The sequence below is a fragment of the Ciconia boyciana genome, chromosome 4, assembly GCF_034638445.1.
Source record: "Ciconia boyciana chromosome 4, ASM3463844v1, whole genome shotgun sequence".
NCBI classification, from domain to species: domain Eukaryota; kingdom Metazoa; phylum Chordata; class Aves; order Ciconiiformes; family Ciconiidae; genus Ciconia; species Ciconia boyciana.
Genome location: NC_132937.1, coordinates 93,075,049 through 93,084,367, shown reverse-complemented (window position 1 = coordinate 93,084,367; position 9,319 = coordinate 93,075,049). Strand labels below are relative to the sequence as shown.

The window sequence follows — 9,319 nt, the reverse complement described above, 5'->3', positions numbered from 1 at the left end:
TGAGTCTTCTATACAACAAAGGACCTCTTTCATGGAGGCAAAGCTAAGCAAGAAGTCACTCTGACATGCTGTCACGAGACAAGGAGGCTGGGCACCAGTAAGGGAAATGGGACCAGGAGGTGGAAACACTTGAGAAAGCAGCTGCCTGGAAAAGCAGCCCGCAGCAAGTAGCACATCCCGGAGCTGGAAATGGGATGGATGTGGAGGATGTCTGGGAGAGGAGATGGGTGCCAGTGGAGGGGTAAAATGCCAGGCTGGGTGACACATGAAAGGGCAGGCATGGGGAAAGCAGCGTGACCTCCAGACCACTTTCCTCCAAGGCGATGGAGTTTCCCTGTCTTGTCAGGATGGGGTTATTAAACCAAAATTATATGCTGCAAAATGCAGTTCTGTTCCTCACGATGGAACAGCAGCAGGGTGCCATGCTCAGCCCCTGCCCACCCCTCCAGACAGCCCGGTGGCTGTCCTGGCTTGGGGGTGTCCCTCCCTACCCTGTGGCTTGGGGGTGTCCCTCCATACCCCGTGGCTTTGGGGTGTGCAGCAGCACCCCATGGGATGGGGCTGGGACAGAGTGGGGGGCTTCTTTGCTGTTTATGAGAAAACAAAGCAGAATGGGAGATCATACAAAAAAAAAAAAAAAAGTGAGGAGGTTGCATGCAAAACTGAAGCCACACTTGAAATAAAGGGTAGCCTCAAAATACTTGCTCAGGCCTCCCCTCCTTCCCCACCTGCCTCCTTCCCTATTTATAACACACCTGGGGTCTTCACTCAGACTGTTTTTATGTACAGCTCTGTCACTTTCGAGTGTCTGATGCCAACACAGTGCTTTACTGTGCAATGCACATGCAGGGTGCATGGACACCTTCCCTCTTCTCCACCCCTCCGCCCCCCACTCTTCACCGCTGCTCTTAAAGGCTGCCCTGCAGCCTTTTGCAGCATGCCATGTTACCACTGCATTCATGGGTGGCCGTGCTGTTCCCCCACGGTCCGTGCCCTCCCTCCTCCTGCCAGCCCTGTCCTTTCCCTTAGCAAAACCTGCTTCAACTCCATGCTGCATGCCTGCCTGCCTGCCTGCCTGCCGCAGCTCCCGCTCGCCGCACCATGTCCCACCGTCCTTCCCTCCCCGCCACGCTGCTCGCTAAGGACACGCCGTGGCACAGCTGTCTGCCTCCTCTGCTGCAGTCATGCAGGTTTGGATTACTGTGCACGCTACTGATGTTGAGCTCCTGTCGTGACCCAGCGCCCCATAGGAGGAGCAAATGAGCTGAGACGTCAACGCAAAAAATTATAGCCATGCGAGCTATCCCTGCGCTCAGCTGCTTGGAGAGTGCATACATGGCTTGTGTGACAGCAACAGCACACAGAAGCAGCAATGAAATGCAGTTAGCAATACAGCTGGGAGACAGGCAGCGAGGCAGGCACTGGTCCAGTGACTAACATGATCCTACCGTGAGCCAGCCTGCAGTGCCTCCAAAAGTGGCTGACTACTACACAGGAGCTCGGCTTTCTTTGCAATTACTCCAGTTCCTCCTGGGTGACTGCAGTGTGTGCTCTGTTTTGGTTTTGTTTGCCTTTTTGTTTCTCCCCCCCCCCAGCCCGTCTCCCTCTGTCTCCTCCCGTGTCCTTCTCTCCAGGATGGCGGAAGCAGAGTTGCACAAGGAAAGGCTCCAAGCCATAGCAGTAAGTCAGTTTCATTTTACTTGCTCTTTTGTCCATAGCCGCGGGTTGCGGAGGGAAGGGGGGATTCCGGTACGGTGTCTGGGAAGCGCCCAGAGGGCCTGGCTTTCCCAAAGTTGTGCATGGAGTTCCCCGTTCGGGAAACGAGTGGTTAAAGTCTGCTTTGCAGGATTTGGTGGAGAAAGAGGGCTCTGAGGAAGAGCTGACACGTGCAGAAAGAAAAATGTGAATGCACAGTGGCACACTTAAAAGACTGATGATGGAGAAGAAAAGAAGGAATAAGTGGGGAGGAGGGGAGATTGCGGGAGAAAATCAGTACTCTGCTGAAAAGATATTTTCTTACAGTGGGAGCTTTGGCTTAGCTCATTAAGAAGTTAAACAAAATGATCTGCTGCAGGGTGGCTTTTACTGCAGAAAATAATTGTGATATCACTAATTTTTAAGACAATTGAATACAAACACTGCATTATCAAAATCATGTAATTATTTGATCTACTAGTTAAACTGTCACCTCAGCTCCATAGCTGAGCACATGTTTTCAGACAAATTCCCTGCCAAGTTGCATCGTGCCAGGGATGAAGTTTAGGCAAGATTTTGCCCCACTTTAGTTAAAACTTCTGTTTTCATGTTTAGTACCATAATTAGGAGTGAGCTATGGCTCAGCTGGTGCAGACCTCAGAGGAACGTGGGCAGTGACACCTGGTGAGGATCAGGCCTAGGTGTTTAAAAACCACCATCCTCCCAGCACACAGAAATTTTGCCAGCTCATCTTCTAGCACGGCACAGGCGCTGTGTCAAAAGGCCTGTGTTTCCGTGGGCACTGCAAGTCTGCCAGCCCCACACAGCCTGCCCTTGTTCGAGTGACACCCAGCTCTTCTTCTTCCCCATGGCTGGATGTTGATGCAGCTGTGCTGGTCCCAGTCAGATGGCACAGTCCGTGCCGGGGACCACACACCTGGAGGTCTGAAGGGAAATGACAGAAGATGGCAGAGCCCGCATGGGTTTTACGTTCCCTTCCCCGGTTTCCCCAGTGATCAACAGATGCTACGTTTCACTGTAGCCGGCAGAGATCACAGATTTCCTTTGTAGTAAGAGGAATGGCTGCTGCTGCTGCTGCCGCTGCTGCTGCTGTTCCAAGCTGTTTTCTTTAAGTCCGCTATTCTGCTAATAGGTCCATGGAGATTTAAAATAACCACATGTAAAACAAATAGATTGGGGTTTTTTTCTCTCTAAAATATTTCCTGAAAAAGAGCAAATGATATAATTTGATATGGAGGGAACACACTATAACCATTTAATTTTCAGGCAGCGGAAAGTAGATGCATATTTTTAAGCTGGTTCACAGTTTTCTGTCAGCATAGGCATTGCCAGATCTCCAAATGGAAACACCAGGAACGTTCCCCCGGAGGCAACCCTCGCCACTGCCTCTGGTTTGGGACTCCTGTACAGCAGAACCGTACTGCAGAGCTGCTCCGCACACTGCTGCTGTGCATAGCTCTGAAAAACTTCCATGTCCACGTTAAAAGAAATGGTTTACATTATTGCTGCTGCTTTTGACCACTCTGTAACAGAAAACTAAGCAGCACCCATTTCCACTCCAGATTATGTGCTTAAACCTTTCACCAAAGTAAATCAGATGCTCTGCTTCTTGGTGCTTTGCATTTCACACCAATGAAGCCATTATGGATGTAAAATTATCGCTTGGTGGGCAGCTTCCTACAGTAGTTTATGCTGGTATGAGAGAATGCCTTGAGAATCTGGATCTTGATTTTCTATATATATTTCCTTTTTGGCTTCTATTTCTGGCAACAAATAAAACATAATATAGTAATGTATGCAGTGAATTAGACTGAAATAATTTTACTTCAGCATCAAAAATATTCAGCCTTATTTTAAGCTTGAATGTGGGTCCATGAACTGACTTGTTTGCTTACCCACCCTGCAGAGCAACAGGTTTTCCATATCAGCTTGTTAGGTAACTTTTCTCCTGTGCTTGGGCTGCTGCAAATGTTTGTCAGAATGCAGAGAAGTTTATTTCTAGTGTAAGCTTTGCTCCATCAGGATGAGTGACATGACATAAGTTAGGCATTTCTCTTCTGCCACCAGTTAGCTAAAATAAGGTGAATTCTCAAAAGTTGCATGGCCTTTCTTAGAAGAAGAAAAAGGTGGCATTTCAGTTCAGCTTAGTGTTCCCTCTGTTTTAACAAGCTGCAGTATCTCACTCAGATGAGCAGAAGCTGACACCAACACTCTTCAGTCAAGCTGGCTGAATGCTAGGCATATAGAAAGAAATTCATTTACCATTGGGACTTCTACACACTGTTGCCTGTACGTTTATGCTTGCTTCCATAATCACCATGGCAAATGAGCTTGCCAGGAAGACAGGAGAGTAAATTTTAAGCACGCATCACTGAGTGTTTAAGGAAAACCACATCCAAACATGGAAATATGAATATTTGCACCAGAAGGCTGACGCCTTTTGAAGAGTTTGATTTTGTACTCTGTTACTCTGACTAATCACAGTTTTAATATATGCCTGTCTGGCACAGAGGCAAGTGTCACGGGAAGAGGAAAAAAGGGCTCTAACTGTCAGGATATTAATCTAGATCTTGGTGAACATGAGTTAGCCACTTGTTTTGCCAGCAGTGAGTACTTAGCCTCTCTTGTGCATTCATTTTCCATCTGTAAACTGTGAATAATGGACTTTGCCTTGTCTCAGAGAGCTGTTAGGGATGCATGCAAGATCGAGGAGAACCTCGATGCTATGGTTTACCAGGGCAAGAAACAGCTAAATAAGTCTTTAAAAAATAGAACGTGTGATTCTAAAAAAAAAAGAAGCTTTAAATGTGTATGGTTTTAATACCATTGTACATGCTTATGCTGTGATTTTTAGATCTTCCTGTCTCTGAAGTTCCTAAAATTCACAAACTGACTATAGCAAGACTCAGAGCACTGTGACAGTCCAGTTTGAGAAGAGAGGAGATGTGAGACAACTGCTAAAAAGTGGAACCCAGTTCTCTGTTCTTGGGAGGAAAACATAAACTCTGTGTGCTGGGGAGGTCCTATGATGGCCAGGAGCGACTGGTTTTCCGCTCCTTCCTTGAGCAGAGGTCATATCACACCTCCCCACTTGGGTATCATGTGTGCTGCAGACAGATACTGGTAAACCTTTCTGTTGCGCCACACCGCTCTTAACATCTGTCTGAGCCTGAGCCTAAATCACCGCAGCACCGCTGCTCTACCGCCAACGGAGCGAGCGGTGCCCACTCTGAATGCTGCGGGAAGAGGCCTTGCAGGAGGCAAGCAAGAGGTGGGAAGAGGAATTAGGAAGCCGTCTTCTCTCTGAGCTTGTTTCTATAGCACACTGCAGTGCTTGCCTCTGCTCTTTTCCTGAAGGGGGGCAGTGAGTAAAATTTTGGGTGGAAAAGGAAGTATTTTTGTGGCTTTAAAAAATATGCCTGCTGCGAGTTGCTCAGAAGTTTGGAATGCAAATAGTCCTGGAGGAAGCAGGCTCTGTGGCCAGGGGACAGGTGAACTGAGTTAATTTATCACATTTTGGATAAATAAACTGTGTGGCTCCACAATTTATTATATGGCCCCCTTCTCTATGACTGCAGAGATCACCTCCAGATAGTGATCTAAACATAGCAAGCATTTACGAAATGTAAATATTTTCCATCGCTTAGCTAGCAGTCATAAAGCTGGGAAGTGGGGGCGTTGAGTATGTATCAGTGCATCTGGGGTACAAATGCATGTATGATGCAGTGAATATGTGTCACCCATATATCAGGTGAATTAAAGGCAATCATTGAGGGACAGCACTGAGGAGAAATCGTACACTAGAGCAACAAACAGCGCAGGAGCTGGAGGAGGTTTTCAGGTTAAGGAGATGTCCAGCCGAGAGATGCAAGTGGGAAGCTACTAAAATGTACTGATTTCTTAGCAAGTAAAAACAACAGTAATGATGGTTACTGCTTACCAGTGCCCAGTTCTGAGAACCAGTAGCTCAGTGAAGCATTAAAGAAAAGTAATTACTGACATTCAAGTAGCCATGTCAAAGGTACCTCCTGTCGAACAAGACCATTCTTGCTTTTTCTATGAGATTATGAGTTTGTTGATCTGGATCTAACACTACTTAAATGTCATCAGATGTTTGACTTAGTATGGCAGGACGTTGTTGTTTAAAAATAGTACCCTGCTGCATCAGTGGGGTCTGCCTTAGATGGATTAAGGACTGGCTAACTGATAGGTCTCAAAAAGTTGCTCTTAGTGAGGGAGACTGCTGAACAGAGCCTTCTTCCTTGACAGCAAAGGCAGGGGAGAGCTTATAGGAAGCAGCTTTTCAAGGCTCGAAGATGTTCTCTATTGGTACTTTGATGTAAATGAAAAATCAAAATTTATAGTGTGTAGGTAACATAAAGAGTGGTGGAGGAGTAAATACGAAGGCAAAAAGGAGTCCTGCAGAGCAAGTTGGATTATTTGGTAAATGGGATCCTCCATTTAAAGAAGTCCTTCACACCTGTACACAGCTGGTGTTAAGAGAGGCCAGTGCAGGACTGTGCATCCAACTATAAGGGAGTACAGGGCCAGCACCGCAGAAGAGGGCTCTGCGGTCTGAGCAGTGCTGCCTTTCGCAAGGGACCAGAACTAGCGTGGGAGATAATTCAACAGGGATGAGCGAGGATCCTTGTCCTGCAAAGGAGATTATTTTCACACCAGTTAAACCTATACCAGGTGAAGTTTTTAGAGTTCTCCCAAAAGGGAGGCAGGTGCATATATGTTTACATATAGCATTGCACAAATTTTTCAACAGGCCTTTGAGAATAATGATACAATTATCTTTTGGAAAGATAGTACCAGTATAGTTTCGATATCACAATTGCTGGTAATCTAGGCATTCTACATTTCTGAGTTGGACACTCAGCAACTGCAGTGAGCATCATGTGGTGTCCATAAATTTCAAATAATTTATTGACAGAGAAGCCAATATCTCTTTTTTTTTTTCCCTATTCACCTATTTTCTATTATCCCACAAAATTAAAACTCATGACTAGTAGATCTCATGCCCAAGGTCATTTTACTGTAGCACTTCTCCACAATTTCTGTGCGTCCTTCCAGAGAACATTGTTCATGAAAATTAGAATCTCTGGTGCTGAGGATCACATAGAAAGATGCGGCAAATTCATTTAATCAACAGTTTACTATTGCTGTGATGACTTAATACACTAGTTTCCTATACCTTCATTTAGGAAGTAATGTTTTTGTCCTTAAAGTTAAGCACATGATTAAATCTGTCTGAATTCAGTTGTTTTCAGACCTAAAGCCTGCAGGAAAAAAAAGGGCAGCAAGATATGGAAAGAGTAAGCAGGCTGGGACTTTTCTGCTCGGAAAATAGGCAAATGAGAAGAATCTGCAGAAGTCTATAACGTCATGCGTGTTATGGAGAGAAAGGATAAGGAAATACTACTCATACCTTTTGGGACAAGAATTTGTAGGTGTCTAAGGAGGATAGCAGTTGTGAACAAAACAAACCCAAAGAGATGTTCTTCCTAAAATGAGTTGGTAAGCTGTGGAGCCCCTCTCTCCAGGATGTGGTGGATGCTCAGAGTGTACCCTCAGAGGGGCTTGAGGAGAACCCAGGCATGCTCATGGAAGTGGAATGCACGAAGGACTTTCCCATTAGATAGAAGTAATTTTTGAGTTGCAAATTACTATAGGCCGGCAGAGAAGTTTTACATGTATTTGCCATGCTCCTGAGGTCTTCTGCTTCAGGTACTGTGCTAGAATGGAGGATGGGGTAGATGGTCTGATGCAGTGCAGCCATCCTGTGTACTCAAACACATTCCTGGAGTAACCATGTCTTTAAGTGCTTTCACGAGTTTTGGCACTAAAGACAGCCGCCCGCGCAATTCATCATGAAGCTCATTTGAATATTGCTGCTGCATAGTTTAATCCACTTTTTCCATTCCCATTTTTCCGTCATTGTCCTATTTGCAATTGTATTTATGGCTCTGGTTAGTCACAACCATTCCTCTGCCACCTCATTCCTCAGCAGTCCTAATATCCAAGTACCTGAAACAGAAAATTCTCCTGTAGCTGTAGCTGTCCTCCTTTTATATTCTGAGGGTGACAACACTTGAGGGCTAGTGAGACCTTAACAGATTTCCAGAGCAGTCTATGGTGAGGAAGACCTGGTGGGGTTAGGAAGACTCTGTATCCTGCTGCAGATATTTCCAGGGATGGGTTTAGTATGTGTAAACTAGGGATTATCACAAACTAAATCTAAATGAGATCTATATTGCAATCACGATGTGAACCCGTGAGGTTCCTGTGAACCTCAGTGAAAGTCAGCCGTGGGAGAGGAAGTGTTATGTTTGCATTTGCTGTAAAGGATGAAGAGAGGTTTCCCTGCACACAGATCTGCAGCCTTACACTGGACTGCAGCAATGTCATGAGTCAGCTTCGTGGCAGACCTTGCACAGAGAAACCCGTGCAAGCACAGTTGTATCTTGTCTTGACTTCTGAGCATATAAAAGACTGGGAGTTCATGCACAGTGTTAGAAATGTTATGGCCTTTGCCCATTCTAAGCCAAAAGCCAAAGAAAAATGCCTATAATGTCTGAAAACTAAAATTACAGTCTCAGGTTTTGTCTGTATTTTTGCTCTAAGAATGTTTACATGACAGCAAGAGAAGCGGAAATATGATGAAAAAACAATTGCTCTCAAGGTATCAGTGAAAACTAGGAACAAATAGAAACCAGAAACCAAGTTGCTCTTGAGAAATTTCTAGACAGTCTCCAGACTTACCCAAACTCAACTGTTTAAATTTAGAATTGTTTCCACAGCACATTCCTAGCCCTTAACACATCACCAACATCCCTTGAGCACAGACAGGGAGCTCAGATACTGGATTTTGTTTTGTGCCTTTCAAATTCTATTTTGCAAAAGAAGTTGAAAATCGGTGAAAATTTTTTGTGATTTTGTTGTTGTTGTTAAGTCTCTGGTAGAGTAAAATAGTTGTGAAAGATTTAAGTTTTCGGAAACTATTGAACAGCTCTAGCCTGGAGTGTAACTTTAAGGACAGACACCTCATGCCGTGGTAGCAGTGGGGTAGATGTTCATGTGAAGTCAGAGGTGAGACTTCAGCATCTACACGCTGTGCTAAAAGTGATGGATAGCTGAGTAGCTGGGATGAGGGTGGGATGGGGCTGGAAGGGGGTGCACAGTGATGCTCAGTCCCTCCTCGAGCACTCCTGCTCTTCAAGGAATCACTCCTTGTATATGACTCCTTACCCACTTTACAAATACTGTTTTATTCTTGTACAGAATGAAGTGTATTCTTTCAACAGATGAGTCCTTGCAAAGTACAGTCACCAGCAAGATGGTTGGTCTGCAGCATGTATTTGGGAAAGCACCAGACTGTGCATGTGTAGTAAATTATGAGGACTCACAGCAGCAATATTTAGCTTCTGAGCCTCTTTGTGAGTGCATCCCAAGGAACTTTGCAAACATTTCAGTGTCTTTGTTTATCTACAAGGGAAATGAAGCTCGGGCAAGGGATTTGTTTGCCTGTTTCACCAGCAAACCCAACAGAGCCATGAATTCAATCCTATGCTTCTTTATTTGGGCAGGATGGCATTGA

The 9,319-nt window shown here is 45.2% G+C and overlaps 1 protein-coding gene across 3 annotated transcripts in view; it reads left to right on the top strand.

The window, feature by feature from the left end:
- Positions 1 to 1,311: 1,311 nt before the first annotated feature.
- PALM2AKAP2 (PALM2 and AKAP2 fusion) overlaps positions 1,312 to 9,319 on the top strand; it is a 277,857-nt gene continuing 269,849 nt past the window's right edge. For all 3 annotated transcript variants that reach the window (XM_072860628.1, XM_072860627.1, XM_072860626.1), the window contains exon 1: positions 1,312 to 1,680. In XM_072860628.1, the coding sequence (XP_072716729.1) occupies positions 1,636 to 1,680 (45 nt within the window). In that variant the 5' untranslated portion in view covers positions 1,312 to 1,635. The remainder of the gene's footprint in view (positions 1,681 to 9,319) is intronic.